The 27,132-nt window shown below is 37.0% G+C and overlaps 3 protein-coding genes across 5 annotated transcripts in view; 2 read left to right on the top strand and 1 right to left on the bottom strand.

The window, feature by feature from the left end:
- Positions 1–19,858, top strand: part of TBPL1 (TATA-box binding protein like 1) — a 29,397-nt gene extending 9,539 nt beyond the window's left edge. Inside the window, exons 2-7 of one of the 2 annotated variants that reach the window (XM_082474987.1) lie at positions 13,496–13,674; positions 15,165–15,247; positions 15,414–15,477; positions 17,012–17,115; positions 17,208–17,302; positions 19,326–19,858. In XM_082474987.1, coding sequence (XP_082331113.1) covers positions 13,540–13,674; positions 15,165–15,247; positions 15,414–15,477; positions 17,012–17,115; positions 17,208–17,302; positions 19,326–19,405 — 561 coding nt within the window. In that variant the 5' untranslated portion in view covers positions 13,496–13,539 and the 3' untranslated portion in view covers positions 19,406–19,858. The remainder of the gene's footprint in view (positions 1–13,495; positions 13,675–15,164; positions 15,248–15,413; positions 15,478–17,011; positions 17,116–17,207; positions 17,303–19,325) is intronic. The other variant, XM_082474986.1, reaches the window with a different exon arrangement.
- Positions 1–27,132, top strand: part of LOC309666864 (uncharacterized protein) — a gene marked incomplete at its 5' end in the record, with an annotated part of 209,266 nt that overhangs the window by 10,846 nt on the left and 171,288 nt on the right. The gene's annotated exons all lie outside the window — the stretch shown is intronic.
- The window catches only part of SLC2A12 (solute carrier family 2 member 12), a 57,735-nt gene continuing 52,478 nt past the window's right edge, over positions 21,876–27,132 (bottom strand). For both annotated transcript variants that reach the window (XM_082474679.1, XM_082474680.1), the window contains exon 5: positions 21,876–23,782. In XM_082474679.1, the coding sequence (XP_082330805.1) occupies positions 23,629–23,782 (154 nt within the window). In that variant the 3' untranslated portion in view covers positions 21,876–23,628. The remainder of the gene's footprint in view (positions 23,783–27,132) is intronic.

Here is a 27,132-nt window from a genome sequence, read left to right as displayed (position 1 = left end):
CCATTTCTGAGTAAAACAGGAAATTCTTAATGGTGCTTACATGTGGAAAGAGTATTCATTCTGCAGTCCCTTTTGCTTTTATTTAAGTATGTTACATTTTTTACTAAATAGTAAGAACTATTTTTTAACTGAAAAGTTTGAACTCTGTACACTATTTTCCAAGTAGCTAATTTCATAATCTTACCTTCCTTTTTTTAAAAAATGGCAGTCATACATGACCTAGACCTTAAACAGATTGTCTCCATTAGAGCAGACATTTTATATGAAGGGTAAACCTATAAAAGCAGTTGAAAGGAAACTGTCAAAATAGGAAATTCCACCTGTTGTGTTTTCAACTTGCAGTGCTTTCTCTGGATTAAATTCTTGATGAGCTGTCAGCAGTTGAAGTTTGAATCCTGCATTCATACCTTTGAAATAAAAATCAGATTACAGAAAAAATTGAACTTTATGCATGCCAACCTTGACACCAACCACAAGCTGAAAGAGGGTTTATTCAGTTTTTTAGCAACCTAATTAATTAACATTTTTACTTGCGAAGAAAATGATAATCTTTAAAAAATTCTGTTGTGTTATTAGCATCAGCTTAATGGCTAGAGTAGTCTCACAAATTGTAGTTGCTTATTATGGGTAACTTAGGGCAAATATCAAGATTCTCTGTAAAGAGACAAACTTCCTCGTTTTTTAAATGATAGCTCATAATATGGGAAAATAGGGATGCATGTAAGACCTGCTGGGAAAAACTGAGGCCTTACACTTAAAATGAACATGATAAATTTACACTTTAAATGAAATGAACTTGATGAATAGTTTTGTTGCAATTTAATATTCAGTTTTCCTGTTTTTGCAGGTACCTAGCTAAGTAAATGTTGGCAAAATGTCTGTTTTGTAATTTGTAGTAGACTTGGTCAGACTCTTCTCCCCGTCTCTTCCTCTCTCCTTCTCCTCCAGACTCCCAACTCCCCACCCCCCAAAAAACTCACACAATCAACAACTACGTTTTGTTTTGGTTTGAAACGGTTTTGTTATTGTTATTGTTGTTGTTGTTTTAACTCACTGTTAAATTTAGTTGTTTTTTAAATACTGATTTCATTTACCAGATATATCAAAATTGTATTCTTTATTTTTACCCTTGCTTTTAGACCTGAAGCAACATGATCTGTTTTTGTGTTCCAAAGCTGGAGAACCACAATGAATAACTGGAAATCCTTTCCATTTTTGAACATTTCTCTATCCCTGGAAGATGAAGAAAGGAGATAATTATAGTAACAATAAGAATAGCTAAATTTGAATGCTTACCGTGTACAAGTACTATGCTAAATGCTCTGCATGAAATTTTAGCTTTGCCAGCACTTGGCACTAGGTGCTGTTATCTGCCTTATCTTACGGATGTGGACATTGAGGCACAAAGGCGTTAAATAACTTCCCCAAGGTCACACGACTGATAAGTGGTAGAGTCTGGATTTAACACAAGTAATCTGCTCCAGAGCCTGCGCTCTTAAAACTTGTGTTTGTGTGTGCATGTGTAGAGATGCTGCTTTTTAATAATCTCAAGCTAACAGTTAACCTCTCACAGACACTTTATTGAATGTGTCTCATGCCTTGGGAACTATTCCAAGACTTGGGTACAAAAATAAGTAAGAATTGATCACACGTCCAAGGAGCTTATTGTCTACCAAGGAGACAGAAATACAAAATTTCACCATAGTGTGGGAAAGTGCTGTGTAGTAGTACGATTAGCAGCGTGGTCATGAGACTCGGAGCATTCATCATGGTAATGGATGCTCTGGCTCAGTCTTGGAGATCAGATGTCTTAGTTCCTTTGATTTCTTATTTTACCCGTCATGGTTTTAATTACCTTCTGTATGAGGGTTTCCAAGTTTTCACCTCCAGTCTAGACCTAGGCCTGCCCTGAGCAGCGGCTCTTATCTGATTGTCTGTATCTCCTCTTGGATGTCTCACAAGTTCCTTCAAGTCAACATGTCCAAAACAGAATCCTTACCCCTCCTCCTTTTCCCATCTCCCCTTGCAAACCTGCTCTCCCTTCAGTGTTCCTGTCCCAGTAGATAGTACCTTAGGCCACAAACCTGGAGTCATCCTCCATCTCCCTTTTCCTCTTTCCCACATCAGTCACAAAGCTCTGTTCACTCTGCCTCCCAAAACTGTCTCTCTTCCATCTACTTCCTTCCGTCTTCATCCACCCTGCTCCCACGACTGTCCTCTCTCACCAGGACTGCCGCACTAGACCCTAACTGGGTTTTCTGCCTGTTCTAACCTTGCAGTCCATTCTCCTGTTACAGAAATGGCAGTGATAGATTTTCATGAAAAGCAAATACATTATGTCATTTCTTGCTTCTCTTTAGCCCACCATTATCTTGGGATAAACATGAAAATCCTCAACTTGGCCTAGAAGGCATAATTTAACCCCTGCCTGCATCTCCAGCCTGGTCTCATGCCACTTTCCATCTTCCCACTCTAGCCAGGCTGGCCCTTCTTCACATCCGAACAGTTCACACTGCTCACTCACCTCAGAGCTGAGAACACCAGCTGTTCCCTCTGCCAGATCTTGGTCACTGCTGGACCCCCATCCAGTGGGACTGGGCCTGATGCTTAGATTTCCGTTTCATTGTTATAGAGTTGATTGAATGAAGGTGATGCTGAGCTATCGAACAAGTAGGAATGAGCTAGATATAGAAGTCGGGATTGATCATTTTTAGCAGAAGGAATAGAATAAGCAAGCAAAAGGCTGATATTTCTTTACATATAAGAGCTTTTTATAAATCAGTAGAATATCTCAGAAGGAAAATGAACAAAGGATATGAGGCAATTAACATAGAATAAATACAAGTATTCATATTTGAAAAGTTCACCTTCATTAGTATTCAAGGAAAATCAATTAATTCAATATTGCTATTTTTCTTATCTCAGGTTGTCAAAAGATTTTTATAAAATCCTTTGTTGACTAGATACAACACCGTATGCATATGATCTCAGTCTTGTTTAATATGCACAGATAAATATATGGATTTAGCAGCCTCAAAACATATGATCTCAATCTTGTTTAATATACACAGATAAATATATGGATTTAGCAGGCTCGTATACCTATATGAGCATAGAAAAACAGCAGTAATTATCACTGTGGTGGGATTATGGATGACTTTTTTTTTCTTTAAGTATTTCTTATGTAATCAGAAAATGACATGCCATCTTTTAAAATCATATATTAAGACCGTGTAATTGAAATACTAAGAAATCTATCCAAAATAAATCTTGCTTTTACATAATAAGGAATCTGTATGCCAGATTTCTCATCTTTGAGTGTGAATCGCCAGATTTCAAGTTGTAGTCAGTAAAATACTTTTTCCTCTTATAATAGTACATTAGTTAAAATTAATATTAATGTTAGCATTGACTAATGTGACAACACTTTAATAGAGCATATTATAATTTGTGAGGTGCTCATTAATCCCTCAGATCAATCATATGGTGAGTAAATAGTGTTGTTTGTATTTTGCAAATAAGGGGAGAAACAGTTTAGAGTCAGCCCCCTGTCACATAGCATCCATTAGACAGCCAAGATTTCTTACTTTACAGATACATATTAGTACATATTAAAATAGTGAAAATCTTAAGCAGGCTACTGTTTAAGCATTATTAATATGGGGTAAGTATTTGATTATGTATTCTTAAACTGCAAAATACTTTTTTGTACTGGAACTTTTTCATGGCAGTGTAAACCATTATCTTTCCTTAAGCAGTCATTTTCAGAAAATCAGCATCATTTAAATCTTCCTCCACCACCTTTTAGGCATCATTACAAATATTTTCATTGATTAAAACATATTAATATACTCCTCTTTACTATTTTTTTTTAATAGATAGTTGCTGGCAACCCTCAGAGTTGTTTAAAAAACGGTATCTTTCTCTGTAATAACCTATATGGGAAAAGAATCTGAAAAAGAATAGATATACGTAAAAACTAAACTAACTAAACAACAAACTAAATCACTTTGCTGTACCCCTGAAACTAACACAACGTTGTAAATCAACTATACTCCAATGTAAAATAAAAAATAAAATAAAAACTGTATCTTTGTAATTCTCAATGTAGATTTTTAAAAATTGTAATAACCATTTTGCTACCAGTCTTCAGAATTGGTATTTAGATTAAGTCAGAGATAGAAGGTGGAGACATATGTAATGAAGATGGTTTACCTTTCTGTTTAACTTCATGCAGTGATGGTTTTGTACGTCAAATACTTTTGCTTTTATTTAAGCATTTAACCGTTTTATGTGAGTGGTATACTACATAATCCTGTCCTTTGGAATATACAAGGGTTTTTGTGCCCAGGCATACTGTTAATAAAACTTTCTTCATGTGGCTAGAACACAAAAATGCCAACCCCAAGGGCTGTTGGTATAAAGTATAAGCTGTTGGGCCGTGCAGAGAAACGTCTTCATGATGTGATGTCACCATGCCAAACAAAGAATTTGCAATTTGGTCATCTGCCTCTGCCGTTGCCCCTCAGTGCATCTTTCTCCCTTTACTGCCCGTTTGAACACGAATGCTTGTTGAAGGGAGGGTGGGAAGTTCAGAACTGGGATGTTAATTTAATTAAACTAACATAATAGTTCTAGAATGAAAATTGAAATTTAGTATGTAATTCCTAAATTTGTCTATAGTATGTCTTCATGTTAGATGTTGGAATCCTGGGATTTGAGAATTATATGGCATCTTAGAAACCATCTAGTGGCATCTTCCACCTAATAAGGGAATCATTCTATAACATTCCTAACTTGGTTAAGTATTTTGCCCTACCTCCCCTTTTTTGGGAAACTTAGCTTCCATTTAGGCTTCTGCTTTGCAGGTATTTGCTTTTTGGTGTGGCTTTATGAGGCCTGCTTCCGTGCGACTTTATTTGGATCTTTCAGTTTCCTTTTTATTCAGACATTTGAGAGCAACTGCTATCTTTCCTTTCTTGTGCTAAACGTCCTGAGACTTTCCTCAGACAACTATTTTTATATCTCATGCCATCCTACTTTCCTCTGGATATCTGGATATCAGTGCCCTCTTTAAATGATAAGGTCAGGATATTCTAGATGTTTTAGTAGCAAAGAGGCTAGTAATTCCTTTGCTCTGAATACTCCTTTCTAACCTAGTTTTTCTTTTTTTTGTAAGTAATATAATTAAAATCCATGTTGTCTTAGTGTGACCTATTGTGAGGAAATACTTTTTTTCTTTTTAAACAGCTTTTAAAAATTATTATGGAAATTTTTAGACAGAAATGTAGGGAGAGTGGTGTAACGAATACCCATATATCCTATCACCTAGATTTAATCATTAGTAAGAGATGAGGCAGTAGTATGGTACTTTTTTGTCTTAAAATTATACCTACTATCCAGATTCATTCTGTACCTCAGAATAGATTGTCCAAATTTGTTTGGTTCCTGTGGTAAGATTCCAGATAATGAGGGACTCATCTGAAACTTTATCCAAGTCTATTTGTTACCGAGTTCAGACAGTGGAAGATTCCTGTATCTTAAAGTAAATTACAGACATGGCATTTCCTCCGTGAATATTTCAATATGCATGTCTGAAAAATAAGCATAATTGTCTACATGACCACCCTATAATTTCACCTAACAAAATTAACAGTAATTCCCTAATGTCATCTATCATACTCAAATTTCCTCTTACAACTGTTTTGTTCAAACCAGGAACCAGTCAAGGACCATGATATACAGATGTTTTATTCACTTTATTTTTTTATTGGAGTATAATTGCTTTACAACGTCGTGTTAGTTTCTGCTGTACAATGAAGTAGATCAGGTATATGTTTACATATATCCCCTCCCTCTTGGACCTCCCTCCCACCCCCATCCCGCCCATCTAGGTCATCACAGAGCACCAAGCTGAGCTCCCTGTGCTGTACAGCAGGTTCCCACTAGCTATCTATTTACACATGGTAGTGTATTTGTGTCAAACCTAATCTTCCAGTTCATCCCACCCTCCCCTTCCCCCACCCAGTGCCCACACGTCCGTTCTCTATGCCTGCGTTTCTATTCCTGCCCTGCAGATCCGTTCATCTGTACCATTTTTCTAGATTCCACGTATATGTGTTAATATACAATATTTGTTTTTCTCTTTCTGACTTACTTTACTCTGTATGACAGACTCTAGATAAAAATGTGAGCTTTACATTTATTAGCATTAAATTTTATTTTATCGCTATTGCCCCATTGCGCTAGTGTAGGGATCTGCAAACTTTTTCTTAAAGGACCAGATAGTAACTATTTTAGGCTTATAGGTCATTTGGTTTTTGTCACAACTATCAGCTCTGCCACAGAGTCATTATGTAAACACATGAGCATGGCTGTGTTTCAGTATGACTCTTTTTTTTTTTTTTTTTTTTAACAAATCAGGCCCTGGCCCATTGCTTGTAGTTTCCTGACCCCTGCCTAACCTCTTATGATTTCTGTTTTTTTCTGTTAATGTGGCTGTTCTCAAGTTTTGTGTCAATTCACTAAATCATACTGTCTGGTTGTGATATTCTACTACCTGTGAATCCATTAAACAGTTACAGCTACCATTTAGTGAACACATGCTGTATGCTATGTACTTGACATAAATAATCATATTTAATCCTTAAAAGCCCCCGGGGAGATGCAGTGATGTTATCACTGATTTTCAGAAGAAAAAATTAAGACTTAGAAAGAGGTCAGGTAACTTACCCAGTATCACACACCTAAATGTAAACACTAAGTCACCCTACCCTTTTGTAAGGTTTATGCTGTACTATTAAACAGATACGAAAGAAGACCCTCTTTCTAAAAGGCTTTTGTCCATCTTAGTGTCATAGGCATGTGTTGAGAGACGATCGAGTAATCTGTTGGGATCAGGAACACAAAATGTCTCTTTCCTAAGCTGCTATTTTGGGGGCTTTATAAAGAATATGAGGTTAGTTTGGATGGCGTATCTTATTTGTAGAAGAATGATCTCTAGGACACCACCTGGGCTCACACTGTGTTTGCAGTTGGACTATATCCAGTCTTTCCCTCCCTTCTGCCATTTCTCAAATCATGGACAGTAGTTCCGTGGTTAAACCTTTGAGGAGCCACACCCACAGTAGCCTCAGATGCAACTTAAGAACACTCAAAAGTAGCTAGAATCTACTTTTCTGTATTCTCATGTTTATTTTATTCTTTTGCCTTTTAGTTAGATTTTTAGGGTTATTTTTGCATTGTTTTTATAACAGTGTTTATTGTGCCCTTTTAGTTTAAAATGTCTTTCCTGGTGTGGAAAATTTTAAATGTAGTAGCCTCGGATGTAATTTGTCTTAAAAACCAGGAGGTGGCGATGTTTTCCAGGTGATGCTTTAAGGTTGTAGTTCGAATACCCCTGGAAAGAGGCTCTAACTTGTCCATGAAAGTCAGTGAGCAGGGAAGAAGCTGTTTCAACTTCAATAATGCATTTTAATACAGTGCTAGAAATATGTTATTTCTTGAAGTAGGACAGCTTCAGTTTTCAACTTTGCTTTTTATTAGAAGGAAATATTTGACAAACACATGTTAGACATTTACTTGAGAAACAGGACAAAACACCTTATTAAACCATGTCTTAATATTAGGCCTCGGGCAGTGGGGAAATTACCAAAGTCACTCTGTTGCCAATTCTCTGAATAGAATAATTGTTAACATTTTGGCATTTTTAATACATACAGAGATATGTAAACCAAAATGAACTCTATCAAACATATATTTATTTTTTACATTATGAACCTCCATCTACATCCATGTAGTTGTAATTTATAAAGTCTGTTCAGTAGTCTGTTATATGAGACTGCTATACTTTATTTAACCAATCCCTTCTAGATGGGCACTTAGGTTTCTGTTATTAACAGAATTGCAGTGTATAATCTTATTTATACTTTGCTCAGTTGAATAATTTCTCAAGATGCATTCTTAATGGTTGACTGCAATTCATCATATACACATATTTTTAATTATTTGAATACACACTGCCAGATTATCTCCTGTAGAAATTGTTCCAAATTATAAGAGAATGCTGGTTTATTTACATCTTCATCAGCAGTGTTTGATGCTTACCAGTATAAATAGTGGTATCTCATTCTTTTAAGTTAGCACTTCCTCATTACCAGTAAATTTAAAAACTATACATGTCTAAAGGCAAAGAATTTCTAAATAAATAGCTAATTAGTCTAAGAAAAATAATAATGGAAATGTAAATATTGTTAGAATCAAGGGATAATGAAAACATAATATATCCAACTTCAGATGTACCGAAAGCACTTGGTTATAATCGCCTTAAGTGTTCATATGAGAATAGAGAAAAAGTTCAAAACTGAAGTATTAAGCATCCAACTTACTTTCCAATATAAGAAATTAGGGGAAAAAATAGGTCTGTAGAAGGAAGGAAATAATGAACATAAGGCAAAAAATTTAATAAAGAGGATCAACTAACTGCCAATAGTTTGTCCTTTGAAGAAACAAAAAATAGAAAAACTTTTCAGCAAGATTGATGATAGGGAAAAAAGCAGGGATAAATGATACTATGTTGAAAAAGAGATAAGTATACTAAAGTTGAGTTTTTAAAATTTGTAAGAAAACCATGAAAAATTGTATGCCATAAAATTTTAAATTTTAGAAGAAATGGAAAATGTCCCAAGAAAATTTAATTTAGGAAAACTGATTAAAGAAGAAATAGAAGATATCAAATGTCTTAAAACTCTTTAATTGAATTAATCTTTTAAAATCCCCCAAGGAAACAAGAAACAGGTCCACACAATTTTCAGATAAGGTCTTCTAAAACTGTCTTCCAGAGAATTTTTTTTTTAAAAAAGAAGAAGAAACCTCACTACAAGTAACTCAATTTCGTTTCGTTTTATGGCTGAATAATATTCCATTGTATATATGTGGCACATCTTCTTTATCTGTTCATCTGTCAGTGGACACTTAGGTTGCTTCCATGTCCTGGCTATTGTAAATAGTGCTGCAGTGAACATTGTGGTACATGACTCTTTTTGAATTATGGTGAGTCAGAAAGAGAAAAACAAATAGTATGTAAACACATATATATGGAATCTAAAAAAAAACAGTTCTGATGAACCTAGGGTCAGGACAGGAATAAAGACACAGATGTAGAGAATGGACTTGAGGACATGGGGAGGGGGAAGTGTAAGTTGGGACGAAGTGAGAGAGTAGCACTGACATATACACACTACCAAATGTGAAATAGAAAGCTAGTGGGAAGCAGCTGCATAGCACAGGGAGATCAGCTCGGTGCTTTGTGACCACCTAGAGGGATGGGATAGGAGGGAGGGTGGGAGGGAGACGCAAGAGGGAGGGTATATGGGTATATATGTATGCATATAGCTGATTCACTTTGTTAAACAGCAGAAACTAACACAACATTGTAAAGCAATTATACTCCAATAAAGATGTTTAAAAAAATAAAAAATAAAAACTGAAGAAAAAAAAAAAGAAACCAACCTAACTTGTCTAATAAGTCTAGTGTCACCTTGATACTCAAACCAGATAAAGACAGTCCAAGAAAGGAATATTATAGGCAAATTCTACTTACAAACATAGACATATCAATCCTAACTGAAATATTAGCAAACCAAATCCATCAATGTATTTTTTTAAAAACATGACTTACTGGGTTCAAGGACGTAATACATACGTCATGACTTTAAGAGGAATATATGAGAATGATAAAACAATTCAGCAAGAGTAGAGATTTTCTCCAAAGGGAAGGTATGAGCATGTAATTCGGGAGAAGTGCATGAGGAGACATCAATTGTATTGTAAATTTTATTTTTTAAGCTGGACGGTAGGTACATAGATGTTCGTTTTTGCCATTTATATATCTTAAATATTTCATGCTATAGTGTCAGCAGGCTTAACAGCTTTGTAAGTTTAAATGCCACTCTAAAATACTATTCTTTTTTTGTGGATTTGCTTAAACACATTTCCCTTGGAACTGTACAAACAAGTTTAAAAAGTTTTATGTGTAAACCATCATGAAATATAGTAAAGTGTACTACATATGCATTTTCATGGATATTATATTAAGGGGCATGTAGGAAAGAAAAAGACTCTTAGCTCTTCTTCATTTATATGAAAATGAATGGCTTTGGAAGTAAAGTTTCAGATTTGCTTTTAGTTTTTAAAAAAATTTGCCATGCCTAGTATTAAAAGAAATAGTTTGGAATTCTAGGTAGATGAGAAATTTAATATAGGCTGAAGATTGAAATGTTGGATCTTCTAGCATTCATTCACCAAATAGTAAGAGAACATTTACTATGTGCCAGATATGGTGCCGAGCCATGGGTGTGTACAAACATTTAAGATGTAGTCTTTGACTTTCAGATTTTATTAGGTGAAATAAATGGTCCATATGTTTAACTGTAGGTACCATAATAGTTACAAGCAATTTGGAATATTTCTTCCCTAGTGGGAATTAATTGTCCCCATGTTTTTTATAGTAGTGTGTGTGTGTGTGTGTGTGTGTATGTGTTTAAACTGTGTTTAAAAAGTTATGTGTGTGTATTTTTAGGAATAATCTAAGCCTTTTGAACTACTTTAAGAGGTAATCAATTCATTCCTCTTTAATGCTGACAATAAAGTTTCCTCAGGTAGAATTTTTTACCCATTGATAAATGATTTAGCTTCACTCAGAATTGAAAGGGGTATGATAGGCTGTCAGATGCTCTGTAGAAGTTGAGATTTGTCTCTTTCACTGGATTGCCATTTGAATTATCCTATTTAAAAGTGATATGAAATGCTTTAGCTTTAAGAAGTTAATCTTTGTTAATATTTAGTACTACTCTTGTTTTACAAGATAGATAAACTGCAAATGGGCCTTTTTTTTTTTTGATACTGCTTGAAAAAGGTGGAATCTTTCATGTAGTATGCCTTGCATCTTTTTTTTTTCTTAAGTACTGACTTCCTCTTATTTTATCCTTGATTTAACTTATTAAAGCAATGATATATCTTCTGAGACTGTTTGACAGCTTACTCATATAAAATATGAATACTTCCTAACTTATGATGATCTATGCCCATGACTTCATTTTTAGAATTTAAGTTGCTGATATATAGAAACAGTCATCAATTTTGAATTAATTTCAAATTAATTAAGGCTTCTTTGCATTCTCAAAGATTTGCTTTACCCCTTCTTTCTTGACTTATTTTTTACCTTACATGTTATCCTTGTATTCTCTCCCAGACAGTTCAACAGTTTAATACTCAGGGTAGTAGATCTGAGTCAATTTGTTTTAGCCTGTTTGTTGTAAAAAGTCTATGAGAAACAGTAAATTTGACATAGTTTCTTCATATGCAATTTCTCTGTTACGTAGTGCTTTTTGTGCCCTCTTATCATGGGATGTGTGTCAGTCAGGCTGCATATAACTAAAGTCCACCATGGGGGCTTAAGATAGAAATTGATTTTTCTCTCACATTTGTAAAGTCTAGAATTAGAAAGTACAGGGCTAGTAAGGAGTTTCACAGTATCAGGAACTCGGGCTGCTTCTGTCTTACTATTCTTCCATACTCATCTCATAATCTCATGATCCCAAATGGCTTCTTGAGTTCCAGCTCTCACGTCCAGACTCCATGCAGCAAGAATGAAGAAGAGCAGAAAGGCAAAAGGGTCTTCGCTGGTTAATTTGGTCCCTCTAAGCAGACTTCTCAAAAGACACAAAACCATTCATTTTACATTTCGTTGACCAGTACAGAGTGACCCTAATAGATGTTGGGGTGAGCGGCCGGGAGCCTCTACCTCACAGTTATTTCCTAATTTTAATAGGAAAATAGCAGGTGGCTCAGTATCTGGGTTGTGATGTAATCGTGGGAAGTAATGCTAAGAAATCTCTGCTCTGCCTGTGGATTTGAACTTATTTTTATCCCTAATCACTGTTATTTTTGTGTTATTATTTTCCAAGTATATGTGCTAAGTACTTTTCATACACTTTATATAATTCCCATAACACTGTCTGGTAGGCACTGTCTAGTCCATGTCACAGGTGAGAAAACCAAGACACAGACAGAATGCATAACTGGCCTAAGTCCTGAGAACTAGTCGGTGGTGAGTCAAACATGGAGTCTGCACTTAAGATCACCACTGATAACTGTTTCTGTCCTCTGCTTATTAATCTGTCCACTTATATATCTATCCCTCAGACTCCACTGCCACCCCTGTCCCGCCTCTTGTACATAAGAATCATTTGAGGTTGCTCAAACATACACAAAGAACAGAGAAACAGATAAGCAGATTGAAGGGAATATAAGAGTGAGAAAATAGAATGACATTGAGGTTCAAGTAATACACAGAGTTCAATGCTATATGATCCTGTAGAGATGCTAAAAGTTTCGGTCTGGCTTCTCATTGTGTCCTATCAGAAACTAAAAGGCAGGAAAACAAAACTGAATTTCTTTTATTTGGACTCTTGGCTTCTTCATTTTTCAGTCATATAATAACTTGAATCCTTAGTCATATAATAACTTGAATCCTTATAAAGAATCCTAGTTCATTTTCATATTGTGGCTTCAAGGAATTGTAAAGATAATTATAATAGTATTGTTACTGTTTTCTGATTTTCTCTTTGTGGGGTAGGTGAGCTGAATTACCATTACTTATTTTTTAAGATGTGGAAACTCAGAGAATATTTTAGCTGGACATGGATCCTGTGCTTAGTAAAAACAAGGGCTTGTTCTTGTTTGTTTATAGAAATTCAAACAGTTTTGAAAAGATATATATTTTGGAAGATTGGGATCTTGATAAAAATGCTGTTGTGCTAAGTAACTGTTTGTTAGAGCTCCCCCGTACACACATAGGTTTGTGAGCTCCTTCAGGACAAAAGACCTTGCCTTATTCTTTTTTCCTCCAGTATCCTCAGTGTATGGAGGTGTTCAGTAAGTGAATAATGAATGAATGACTAGTAAGTGAGAAAAGTCTGTTAATAAATGTTATAATTAATATTGCTGCCTCTTTAAACTTAAGTCAATGGCTCTACCCGAAAAAGCGGAAAAGTAGGTCATTCTTTTTATAGCCCTTGCAGGTTGTATGAGGTGGGTTATAGTACCATTAATGGTTGGACATTGGGACCACAAAGTCCAGCCCTTGAACATGGTGTGTTTGGAGAATGGCCATAACTGCGATACGCCTGGAGCATGGTGGTTGTAAAGGCGAGTTGCTGCAGATACGTCTGGCAAGCTCCTGGCGTGTAAAAGTTACTGATTAATTTTAAGGAATGAAAGTTAGGTCCAGATTTGGAAGGATTTTATATGACATGTTATCTTTTAAAAAGTGACATTCTTCGTGGGGAGAAGAAAGGATATGATTTGATTTGAGTACCATTTGAACAATAAGTAATGAGATCGACTTCTTGCATTTTAGTTTTCAAGATTACTTGTGAACAATATATTAACAAAACATTTGAGTTTAATTATTTTATTTTGTTTTATTTCTCAGGATGTGATCTTCGTGGTGGGAAGCTAAGTTTTTAAACTACCCCAATGGATGCAGACAGTGATGTTGCACTGGACATTCTAATTACAAATGTAGTCTGTGTTTTTAGAACAAGATGCCATTTGAACTTAAGGAAGATTGCTTTGGAGGGAGCAAATGTAATTTATAAGCGTGACGTTGGAGTGAGTATCTGAATTTTGTCGTGTGTGCTACATTAGCCTAATTTTACAGTGCTGTGAAGATACTAAGTAAACAATGATGACACTACCTTATACATTTATTATAAAAGTTAAGAATGTGTATGAAGGCTCTGTTTAAGCTCTAAAAATCAGATGCCAGTATACCTTGATAAATTTTCATTAGTTCTTCATGCTAGAAACTAAATAAAGATGAATTAAATTCAATTAAAAATGTCAGTGAATCACAATGAAAGGGTTTCAGGTTCATCCATAATGCCATCTTCACTTTAAAAAAGGAGCAAATATATCTGCTAAAAAGAGAGGAAAAGGCTTAATGCTGCGTTGGAACCTTAGCATGCCATATGGTAGAGAAGTCATTTTTTCTAGGAAGGTTAACTGAAAACTGAGTTGCTGGACGAGCTGGTAGTGCAAGACAGTTAAACGTAGAATAAACTCAGTGTTTCTCAGCCACACACTTACGTATGAAATTTTATAATGTATTTTAGCTCAGATTTTATTTTGCATCTGTGGTAAATTTTGTCTCCCCAGATTTAACAGCTTTCTAGTTTGATAATATGGCATATGACTGAGAAAAGAAGGAACTAAAAATGTAACAAGAGTTTTAAGAAGAAATGTCTCATTCATTTATTTGCTACATATTCAGTAAACATCTCTTTTATACATAATGGCCATATAATAAATATTGCCATAAATGAAAAGCTGAGGTGAAAATTTAAATTCACATTTTATCTTGGACTTTAGTCCTTGACCTATTTATACTCACACTGTAGGTAATTTCTTCTAAACCCATAGCTTTAAGTGCCTTTCGTTTCTAAGGAATCTAAAATTACATCTCCAGCTCCAGCATTCCTCCCGCATTCCGGATTTGCACATCGACCTTGAATATGTAATGGGCATCTCAGCTGTAAGACACAGTATAAAGTAGTGGCGGGCACCAAGAAGCAGAGAAAAGCAGGGTTAGAGATCAGGGAGGGGTGAAGGGATGGGTACTTTGGTGGAATGATCAGGGAAGGCCTCTCTGTGGAGATGACATCTGGTGAGAGACCTGAATGAAGGGAGAACATTGAAGGAAGAATATTCCAGATGAAAGTAAGCTAGGCAAAGCTCCTGAGGCGTGAACAAGTTTGGCATGTTTGAGGATGCATGCAAATTGCAAATTCCAGTTATGTGAACAGAGTGGAATGAGAGTTGGAGTGTGTACATCCTTGTGGTACATTGATTTCAAGTATACAATGAGAGATTTATACAGGCCTTGAATTTTTAATTGATTAAATGTCCTTTTGGATTAATACGTTCTTTGTGTTCAGCGTGGTTCTTGATTTCAGAATGGGTGATTTGGAGAACAGTTATTTCAGTCTTGGGTAAGCTTGGCGTAGTATTTAAACATGAAATGGCCACATAGAGTAGAACCGTGTGTGAAAATTAACACTGTGTAATCAGGTTGTTGGAGTTTTGGTTGTCTTTTTTTGCAGAAAGTATTAATGAAGCTTAGAAAGCCTAGGATTACAGCTACGATTTGGTCCTCAGGAAAAATTATTTGCACTGGAGCAACAAGGTAAATGTTACTTGGGTTTTCAATTTTCATTTTTTAATTTTCCCCTCATGGGAAGGACATTTTTCTAGACTTAAAAACAAAATCACGCGTACAGTTTGTTGTGTTCCTCAGTATAAAATTTATTTCCTGTGTAACTGATCATCTTTTTCTTTCTTTCAAACCACAGTGAAGAAGAAGCTAAATTTGGTGCCAGACGTTTAGCCCGCAGTCTCCAGAAACTAGGATTTCAGGTAACGTTTTCAAAAGCTATCCGAGCTGCAGATACTCAAGGATTTATTTTTGTAAAGTTAACATTTTTTTTTTAACGGACTAAAGAAATCTCCACAGAAAGTCCTCTTACGACTGACCTTTTTCTACATTGTATAATACCGTCCTTCAACACAAAAATTTAGTGGCAGACCTTGCCCATGTGGGTATTTGTAAGGAATCCTGGCTTTTTCCCAAATCCTTTCCCCATAGAGAGAGAGAGAGACTTGTTTCCTTACAGATTAACTGCCTTTTCAACTCTTTACATTTTTCACTTCTCACCAAAAAAAAAAAAAAAAATTCTGTTTTCGATCATCACAAGAATGCTGTATCCGGATGGTGAGCGGGAGCTGCAGGACCCCGTTGACGCGGACGCGCTGCTTAGCAGGCTCTCACCCTTGTAAAATGACTGTTACTAGCAGGCCAGCCTTATCAACTATAATTTTGTAGAGGCATGCACTTGAATAAAATTAATACACATCCTGGACCTGCCAGGTCACTTGGAAATGATGAGTAAATGCAAGAAAAAGATGAGCTGCGGTTCCTGAACAGGCGGCCCAGGCAGTTTGGGATTTGGGGGGGAGGTGATGGATGAGAGGCTGAGTTTCTCTCTGGTGACTTCAGTCTCCTCTGAGGTGGAGGGTGCTAGGAAGGCACTGAGGTGCTTGTGGGGGGCGTGGGGGTGTTGGTGCTGGGTGGGGGCGCAGGATAGAGAGCCATGATTGACAGCGGGGCCGCTGTGCACGTGTTGTGACTTTCTCCCACTGCCTTGTGCCAGTACTGAGTCGGAGGATAGTTCATCCAGATTTGTGGTTTTACTAGGGACAGTTGAAAAGATGACAGGGTAAAACCATTAAAATCTTGGTAGGAGTGGCTGAAGTTATTCATATTGAGAGGACATTATTTGCAGCCTTGGAGCCTCTTTTCTTAGCATAATATTAGAAATGTTGAGAGAAATCCCCGTGAGTTAAAAACACAATTCTATCACACTATTCCTTATTTTGTCCCCCAAAAGAGACACACATCTAACTAAACTCGCAGAAATGCCATTTTACCTGACTGCATATAAGAAAAAGTCTGGCGTTTGGAGCTCAGTATCCACTGCTTTCTGAGTTTTAAGTGATGGCTTTCCATTCTGACACTTCAGACTCTGCTTTAAGTTTTTCCTCACTGTTCTCCCTCTTATCCCAGTAGATTAAATATTAAATGGGTTTAAAGTATTGAAAAATTAAACTGAAATAAGATTCAGAAGACCCCAGATGTAGCGCTTTGATCATGCAGTTATCTCAGGCTTTGTTTATTTTTTTAATGAAGTTTTTGAGCCCTTTTCCCCCCCTTTAATTATAGCATTAAGGAGTCCCCGATAACTTAAAACACTAAATCCATGCTTTAAATGTTTCTGTTTATCTTGTTTGTTCTTATATTTAAGGATTACAATTCAATGATTAAGATTGCCATGATGAGCAGATTTTTTTGTTTGTTTCAAAATAATTCATTCGTTTTACTTCTCTCCTAAAGGTAATATTTACAGATTTTAAGGTTGTTAACGTTTTGGCAGTATGTAACATGCCATTTGAAATACGTTTGCCAGAATTCACAAAGAACAATAGACCTCATGCCAGGTAGGTCTTTGAAGAATCAAGATAACTTAGCAAATTTGAAATTACTTGTCAGGCTATAAGTATTTATATTAATTTTGGCTTTTTTTGCATAGTTACGAACCTGAACTTCATCCTGCTGTGTGTTACCGGATAAAATCTCTAAGAGCTACATTACAGATTTTTTCAACAGGAAGTATCACAGTAACAGGTATTTTATGATATTGAAACCAAGCTTGTCAATTATGGATTGAATGAGATAAGAGGTGACCATACCAAAATAGAGATAAAGTCTGCTTTGTCCCTTTTAGCCACTTCTGCCCTTCTAGGGGAACCAGTCTCCTCACTTTTAACGCAGTAGATTAGTTTAACCTGCTTTTATATACTATTTTGAAATCTTATGTATACTATTTTGTGTCAGTCTTCTTTATCTTCATCATTACCCTAGTGAGATTCATCTGTATTGCTCCATGTAGCTGTAGATCAGCCATTCTTACTGCTATTTAGGACCCAGTATGTGAATATATTGTTCCATGGGCATTTGGATAGTTTTCAGTTTGGAATTAAAAATATTCTAGTATGTATTTTCATATATGATTTTTAAGTTTATGACATCTTGCATTTAAAATACTCAAGAGAAACCCATTCTATGAACTTCATAGAGGTTTTACATGAGCAAAATATTCATATATAATTGGTACCTATTTGGTATGTTTTATGTGTATTTTGTTATATCTTTTGAATTGTTTTAATTACTTGGAAGGGGTAGTTTCAGAATACTAGGTAGGCATAGATGTCCAAGGGTAGTATTAGCATGCAGGATGATTTTTTTAATGGTACTATGGTTATAAATTGTTCAGAGACATTACTACTTGAGAGTCAGACCCAACCTTTGGCAAAACTGAGTTAAGGAAAATTTCTGTAGTGTCCTTGAATTTTCTTTTTATTCCTTCAGTCCTTAGAGGAAAATAAAAATTATTGACACCTGTAAGCCTTCAACGAAAAAGCTTTAGTTCTGATTCAGCCATGGATTTTCACATCTTCCTTGGAGACTTAAAGGCTCTTGCCAGAGTCATGCCTGAATCTTAAAAATGGGGGAGCAAGTCCATTTCTTTCCTTCTTTGGACTCTCTGTTTCTACACTTTGGAGCCCAGACCTCACAGAGGCCTCCAAATCTATTGACAAGTCCCTACTAAGTATGGAAGAAAATAATGCATATGTAAAATATATATTAATAGATTTAAACAACATAGTAGCAAACTGAAGACCATTGACCTGGTTAATTAGTATGCATTATATATTAACCTCTGGAATACCCTATGAACTGTTAATTCAGTGGACATATACTGAGTGAGTGGTACCCGTGGGCAAAGCTCTACTCTGTGGAGGGACTGAGGTGAGTCAGGAAGGATCGGACCAGGGTAAGACATGGTCAGTACCTTCAAAGGGTTCACAGTGGATGCATATGTACGTTTTTTAGGATCTTTCAAAAGGTAAGTTTACGTTAGTAGAAAAAACGTATTTATTCAGAATAAGTTTTATAAAAATATTTTTTCATTATCCTTTTTAAATATTTGTTTAGCTATTTAGATGAAAGGCTACATATTTTTCAAGTCCTAGCATTATATAGATTAATTAATACATAGCATAACCTCATCCCCTGGTGCTTTTTTTTTAACGGGCAGAGTAAGCTGTAAGGGTGAATGGCCAGATTAGTAATAAACATGTGAGTACCAAATAGTAGTAAATTTGTGGGGATGTTTAGACCGTGCAGTTTATAACAGCCCTCTGGTTTCCCAACGCTCTGGTAGCAGCTTTGTTTAGCTCTGCTGGGTTCCTCGATACTCCTGAGCTTCAGTCGTAGCCTGACCAAAAGCCAGACTACAGTGACCAAAAGCATAATAGTTGTGTAGTCCCGCTTGTTATTCCTTCCTTTAATAAGCATATTACGGTACTTTGTGACTGTCTGTGTGGTTTTTTTATATACTCTCTTTCCACAATGGTGCCCTAAAACAAGATGAATATCATCATTTTGTGTTTGATTCCCTTTAATTGTCCATAAAAAATCTTCTCTTGGTTCTTGCTGTGACTGTGTGTATAATTATGTAAGTGTCGATTTTTTTAAAACAACCTGATAAATTCTAAAGTACTTGGTTATTTGTAATTCTGGGAAATCAGCTTTTCCTAGTGCTCTTTTGCCTCTTCACACCCCTTCCTCCATTGTGTTGTTACAGGGCCCAATGTAAAGGCCGTCGCTACTGCTGTGGAACAGGTATACCCATTTGTGTTTGAAAGCAGGAAAGAAATTTTATAAGTCATCACGTAATTGGTTAGAATCCCAAACTGAGCACCTTTTAAAACCTGCTGCACATTGGACTCAAAACAAAAGGAAAACTGGACCAACAGTAATTGAGGAAATAGACTCTTTTATTCATTCACGGCTACAGTGTAAGCTCCAGTCCCTTTGGATTTTATTTCAAACCTTGCTGTAATATAAAAAGGAAGTTTACAAGACATGACGTTGCTGCTTTTACAAAAGGACATTCTATTTATTTTCGCAGTAATTTCATGTCCCCACGAGCAGAGCTGTCACAGTGTGCACTACCTTAAAGTGTTTTGTTGTTGTCATTATTTTTTTCCAGTTTGAGCTGATGTGTTTTATTTGTGAATAGTCTTTTACATTTTTGTATGCTGAACATGGGCACCAAAGAACCTGTAAAAGTTATCTTTTTCAATTGAATGTGCACAAATAAAAGTTTGGAAAAGATCACTCTTCATATCCATTCTATTCCCCATTTTCTATTTTAACAAAAATTGTATTCATAATTCTTTTTTTTTTTTTAATCTATGCAAGCTTAGACTTTTGCTAAAGTGTGTTGGCTTCTTTTTGAAGTGCATTTTGTAAATACATATATGCCACATGTGTATAGTATCTTTTAATGCTCTGTTACCAAATATCAAATAGGAATTTTTTTCTTGCAGATTAGAAGTAAAAACATGTATATAAATGCTAGGGAACTGGAGTAGAACTTTATAAATTAAGCGTAATGTTTTATGTTGCTAATTTAACATGATAGAAAATGTTAACTATCTTTTAAAAGTCGTAAAGTTGTAGTTTTAAAAAGAGAAACTCTTACCTACAAGATGGAATATAAGAAAGAAGCTGTGATGGGTTGTACCTCATATGTACCTTTGTTATTCTGGAAAGACTCAACTCTGGTTATAGGAAAGTAAAAATCTTAGGTTGGTACGCAAGGCTTTACTAAGAGTCTTGTCAGAAGTTGAAACATTGTGCTGTTTTAGCAAGAAGTGCCCAAAAGCTGACTCTGTACCACAGTGTAATTATACTACAGTTCAATTTGAACTTGAAAGCCATTTTGCCAGATAAGTCTTTCCCCTTGCTGTGTCTTATTTAATGAAGCTAAAGTGCGACTACTCAGTATATGGGATTGCTCCTCTTAAAGTTATAATAAATATGCATTTGTGAAACAGTGGCTTTCTGGCTCACCCATGAGCCCAGGAACGGTAATACAGGATCAGGCTGCAGTGGTGCTTGGCCCTTTGTGTTTAGGCGTTTAGTATAACTAACAATGATTTTACCGAGAAATAAAGCTGAGTGGAGAGTCATATTAGCTTCTCAGTTAAAATTACTAGAGGTAATAGTACAACACAATTTTCCCCTAAAACCTTGAATTTCCAAAATGTTTTGAAACCTTTGTGAAAAATTGGAACATCTTAACCTCCATTTTCCCTACCATATTCTAAAATCTTGAAAGCTGCACTGAACAATACGTATTATTTTTTATGTTTATTTTTATCTTCTTTCTTCTCGATGCCTTCCCCTACCCTGCCTCTCACTCCCTCATAAGTTGGGGCCAATGGCTTTTATATTTTCTTTCTTAGGAAAGACTTATATGTGATTTTAAGACTTCTTTCTCATTTTTTACATTTGTGTTTATTTGCTTCATTTTGAGATCCAGTGGGATAGGCAACCTCAAAAAATATACAGAATAAAATTCAATGCAAGTTATAGGTTCTGGGCAGACTGTTTCAAAAATTTGAGGTTTTCCACTTAGATTTAATTAACAGTAATTAAGTGACCTCCTGTTTGGCAGTGTTCACAAAAAAGAAATAGCGAAAAGAGGGGGGAACATGATTATATAGCCAAGGTGCAGATCCAGATGTTTGTTGTAGTATTTTTCAGTATTCGAGTGACTTGAAAACTGTGTAGATCAGTAGCTCATCAAAATGCTTTTTCAGAAAAGAGGGAGAAAGACAATCTGACTGGGTCTGGTTTCAGGGCTGCTTGCTTGAGTATCGCCTGGCAAAGTGTCATGGGTGACCCACTATACTTAACAAAGCTGGTAAGAAATGAGTGTGTCTGATGTCTTCTGGCTTTTCACAAGTGCTGTACATTTTTTTTATAAATAAAAACTGTGAATATATACATATAAATTATAAGTATTCCCCCTTTTTTATTTTTGAAAGTCAAAAAACTCTGGGTGCGTATTGGGTAAAATTTAGTTTGAAAACAGAACTGTTTCATTATAGATTCTGGATAATAAAAGAAAAATACAAGAGAGTGTTTAAGACACTGAAGTTGAAATCACTTAGTGATAAACCTACTAGGTTTATAAACAGTTTCCTGCCCATTTATAATGTATGGCTAAGCCAAGAGATAGCTAAAGTATATACAGTATTTGAACTGCACAGCGAAATATGTAACAGTTTTGTTAAATATCTGACAATCTGTGATGCTTGGCAAAGAAAAAAAGAAATTCATATTGATTACTTGTCTTGACCTTTTTTAATCTCAGCGTATAATTGCACTGAAGGTTCATAATAAATTTCTTAAATTGATCCTCTACAGAACACACTTTCCCTTCTTCCAAAACAAGTGAACAATGCATGTTCCAACTTGCATATGAAATGTACCATGCAGAATGAAGTCTGCAAATCTCCCTTCCTCATAACTTCCCCTGCCAATTTTAATTTAGATAGTATGTTTCAGCACCAGGACTTTTAGTCATTCTCCTGAGTTCCTGATAATACAGTTTTACTATTGCTTACATAGGTTGTAGTCAGATCACTTCATTATAAGGGAATGCAGTAGATCATATTTCCTTATATCAAACTGGGACAGTTTGTTATGGGCCAATAGAAAAATTTCAAGCTGAATAAAAAGGGCTTTTGACTCTTAGGATTCTCCTTTCTTCAGGTTAATCATATTTTTGTATTCTTTTTCAAGTTAGGTTGTTCAGTACTTTTTGTGTGTGTCTCCCATAGCTTATAATATTAGTCATTTAATGGGTTACTGCATAAGTGGTTTGAGATTCTTTATTGTAGATTTTCTATCATCGTATCCAAATTCTATTGGTAAAATGCCTCCCCACGTCTTAAAATTCAACTGGTGAAATACAGAAGAGAGCAATCCATTGTTGTGTGGGTGAAAACCCAAGTTTCTGGTACAGTCGGTGATCTCTGTTTCATCATAGAGAAGACCATACTGAGGGAATTGTCCCGATGTTTGGATGTCATTTATTATGTTTGCAGGCATCTGAAAGTCAGCATCAGTTATAGCCTGTAGGCCATAACCTGAGGTAGTGATAATCCTGAGGAGTGCGAAGAATCACAGGAAACTATGGATCGCTAGTAAGGTATCATGAAAGCCTTACAAAGAGAGAACTGTATAAGCTTGACTTAGTAACTCAAACCTAATTACTTACAGATTTGGATAAATAACCTAATGGCCTGACGCCTTTTCTCGTGTTTTACTAACAGCTACCTCTAAATAAATATGGTCCCAGGATTTTGAAATTGTCCTCTCTATTCGTATTTTTTAAAAATGGATGGAAAAGTGCTTATTTTTCTCAACTATTGCAGAGTTGTTTCTCTTAATATTTTATAATACTAATACCAAATTCATAAAAGGGTATTTCGAATTACATTGTAGTTCATAATTCATAAAATAGGATGTATAATCTTTATACTTGTTCAACTGTAATTAGAAATTATCACTAAAATCCTAACCAGGACCCTATCCTAACCTAGAACATGTTTGCAATTGTCCACATTGTGTCCTGGTTCTTTTTTACACAAGACCCAGTGCAGGTAGTGTCTTGGTAGGCAAAAAACCATAAGCTTATGTTCAGACAACTTCTGTGTCTTAATAATAAAGCCGCAACTGGCCTCTATGCATACAAACCTTAAGGTCAAAGTTGTTCTCATCACTAGTTCATAGTCTTTCAAAGGCTGCTCTGTGAAGAAGGTGGAAGAGAACCAACCAGTATTATTTTTTAACCTGGTATTCTGCTCAGAGTAAGAAAGGGGTCACTTGGGACCTTGTTCCTCACCTACCTTTCATGGTTCCTTTTTGGGGGGGTAGAGATTAAAGATTGTCTCTATAATCTCAGGGTGTCCTTTTTAAACTAGCTCTGTGAAACTGAAGAGAAAACATGAGAGTGGCCAATATGTATTGGTAGGAAGACACCCTAAATGTTCTCATACTGTATGAACATTTGTAAGGTTTTGAGGCCATTAGGTCTCTGGAGAAAGCTGCCTTGGCTGTCCCCTACCCCGTAGCTTTTTAGACTCCAAGAACTGTCCTTGGGGTTTTCTTTTTTGAAGCTGTTTTGGCACTAATTCCTCTTGGTGATGACGCATAAAACAAATATTGTTTTTCACATAGTTCCTGAAAGAGAAAGAGGCACTAATGAAAATGTCATTCTTAATTTACGGTATTTGAAAATGTGCAGGCTATAATTTTTTAAATCACCCTGGGGCTTTAATGTTTTAGCTCTGCAAAAAAAGACCAAGGTTTATTGCAAAGTTTCCACGTGTCATGAAATTCAGTGCACCACAGACCTTTGATCAATCTCATGCAAAGGGTAAGGTGGGGTGCCTTCTCAGAACATAATCATGGCATTCCTGTCTGCAGGGAAGGATTCCAAGGATAGTCTAACATAGAACTACTGGAGATTACATCCCAGCTCCTCTTTAATGTCTTCCCTTTTCTCAAACTCTGCTTACCAATATGCCTATATTTATATCTACGTATTCTGCTTTCTGCATTATCCCCTTGCCCCTGCATTAACAAATTCATTTCTGCAACATTATTCCCATCAGCATAAAAACATGCTCTAGTATTTTATGTTTATTTAAATAAACACCTTTGAACCTCTCTCTCCCCTTTCAAATATCCTGTCCTATAATTTAACCAGTTCATCGAGTGGCTACAACATGCCAGGTGCTATGGATGGAAGAGATAAAGACTCTGGCTTTCAAGGAGCTTACACCTTAACAGGAGCCAAGCACGTAGGCATATAATTTCAAGTAGCAAGAGTGCTAAGGAGAAAAGTAAACCAAGAAAGGGAAAAAGAATGACTTAGTTGGGGTGTGGGGGACTGTATCATACTGCTGGCATCTCTAAAGATTAGGTGACAGCTGATCAGAAACTTGAGTGAAGTTAGGGAGGGAACCACGTGAAGGATTGCAGCTAAGTGCTGTGTTGCGGAAAGTCCGATATGGCTAGAGCATGGCGAGTACATGAATGACAGACGTGAGGTTGGAGGGGAGGGTAGCAGCCATAGTTAAGAAGCTTGAATTTTATTCAAAATGTAGTAGGAACCATGGGATCTTGAGCTGAGGAATGACATTTTTAAGATCCATGTAGGGACTTCCCTGGTGGCGCAGTGGATAAGACTCCGTGCTCCCAATGCAGGGGACCCGGGTTCGATCCCTATCAGGGAACTAGATCCCACATGCATGCTGCAACTAAGAGTTCTCATGCCACAACTAAGGAGCCCGCCTGCCGCAACTAAGACCCAGCACAACCAAATAAATATTTTTTTAAAAATTTAATCCTTGAGCCTCAGTAAAGTCCTCAGATGATTGCAGCCTTGACCAACAGCTAGATTGCAACTTCCAGAACCAGAGCCATCCTGCCAAACCACTCCTAAACCCCAGACCCACAGACACTGTGTGAAATAATAAATGTTTATTACAAAAAATAAATAAGATCCATCTAACTGCTATATGGAGAATAGCGTGCAGAGCGCGGGAGTTGAAAGGGGAAGACTAGTTTGGAGGTTAGTAAGTCCAAATAAAAGATGGTGGCTTGGATTTAGAACAGTACTGGTGGAAAGTGTATATTCATATGTTTTGTTAACAGCTAGCAAGACTTACTGATAGTGTAGCTGTGGGGTGTAAGGAGTAGCGTGGATGAATCCTAAGCCTTTGGCCTCAAAGCACCCCTGGCCTCAGAAGTTCCCCCCAAGCAGAAGACCGGTGGAGGAAATGTGACTGGGTGATCAAGGGGACTGGGAATCAAGAGTTCTGTCATATTAGATTAGAGATGCCTTTTGGACGTTCCAACCAAAGATGTCAAGTGGACACTTGGATTTCGGAATTCGAAAATCAGGTAAAAGGTCCGAGACTAGAGATAACCATTTGGGAGTCATCAATTTATGGATGGCTGATAAAGCCAGGGGAATACATCCAAGAAGTGAGTGTAGATGGAGATCTAAGGATTGAGCCCTGGGCATTATGGTATTTGAAGGGAGGGAGGGAGGAAGGGGAAGCAGCGGAGACCAAGGAATGACTAATGAGGTAGGAGGAAAACCAGGAAACTGTAATATTCCAGAAGACAAGTGGAAAAAAAAAAAAAAGTTTAAAGATAGGGAGCATGAGGGCCTGGGCACGTGCTGCTGGAAAGTCACATAACACGGGAAATGACCCTGAGGTTTGGTAACTCGGCAGAAGTCATGAGTAGCCTGGGGAGTCAGAAAGCAGGAAAGCAAGCCTGAGAAGAGTAAGTTCAAGAAAGAATGAGAGGTGAGGACCTGGAGACAACAAGCAGAGCACTCTGGAGCTGAAAAGTGGGCAGGCAGGGAGTGGGTACCCGGGGGGAATTTGAGGTTTGAGGTCTAGGGAGGTATGTTGTTTAGGATGGGGAGTACTGCAGCTCTGTGTGTGTGTGTGTGTGTGTGTGTGTGTGTGTGTGTGATGATAATCCCATAGAAGGGAGAAATTGATGACATGCTCAGGACAAATGAAAGAATTGGCCTTTGCACCGAGAGAGAAGGTGGGCATAGATGTAGGTAGTTGAGTAGATGGTGTGGAAGATGAAGTGGGCTCTTTCTTTCTGTTTTCTCGGCGAACTAAAAACCCAAGAGCATCAGCAGAGAGTGAGGAAGTGGGAGGGAGTGCTGGAGGCTTGAGAGGGGACAGGGTGTGAGGCCACCATCTTGGACAGCAGGAAAATCAACTGACCAGGGCCGTGTGGTAGGTTGCAGGACATTCCTGAAGACCTACTTGAGACTTAACGTTCATCAATTTAAAACTGGACTTGTCAGTATAGTTGGGTGTATCTCAAGCCAAGTTCCTCGGACGCAGGGATAAAACAAGCTAAGAACTGGCTTAATCAGAATTAAGGTTTGCCTGAATGGAGGGAGAGGGGGCAGGGTAAAGGGAGGGGTGGCGCATGGGATCTAAGGAAGGTAGGAAAGGAAGTGAGGATGGGTGATGACTCTTCAGTGGACTCCCAGTCCTGCTAGGTGCTTGAGAGAGAGCGGAAACGCAGAGTGGTCCGAGGGCGAGCGGGATGCTTGTGGAAGGAGCAGCGATGGGTAAAGACAGTCGAGGTTATGATCATCCTGTTTGCTCCCCTTCCCAGCACCATCCAGTCCTTCCTTCTGACAACACTCCTCTTGGCTTCAGTGACACCATATTCTCCTGGCTCCTCTCCAGCCTCACTGTTGGCTCCTTTTCAGTCCTTTCGATACTCACTCTCCTCTGCCTGTTCTCTAAGTGTTGGCGTAACCTAGGGCTTGGTCCTGCACCTCATTCTCTTCTCTCTGCTCTCTGACTAGATGATCTCATCTGGTTCCATAACCTGAATACCACTTACCCCAAGTCTGACCCTGACTCTGAGTATCTCCAGAATTTCTTACTTACATATCCAGCTGCCAACCAGTACTATATCCATCTGATGTCTAATGGACATCTCTGTAATCTTTCCAGCCCTGAAACCTAGTTCTGAAA

The sequence above is a fragment of the Balaenoptera physalus genome, assembly GCF_965194825.1.
Source record: "Balaenoptera physalus genome assembly, chromosome: 9".
In the NCBI taxonomy this organism is placed as follows: domain Eukaryota; kingdom Metazoa; phylum Chordata; class Mammalia; order Artiodactyla; family Balaenopteridae; genus Balaenoptera; species Balaenoptera physalus.
The sequence above is the reverse complement of the archived record's forward strand: the minus strand, read 5'-3'. Positions and strand labels throughout refer to the sequence as shown.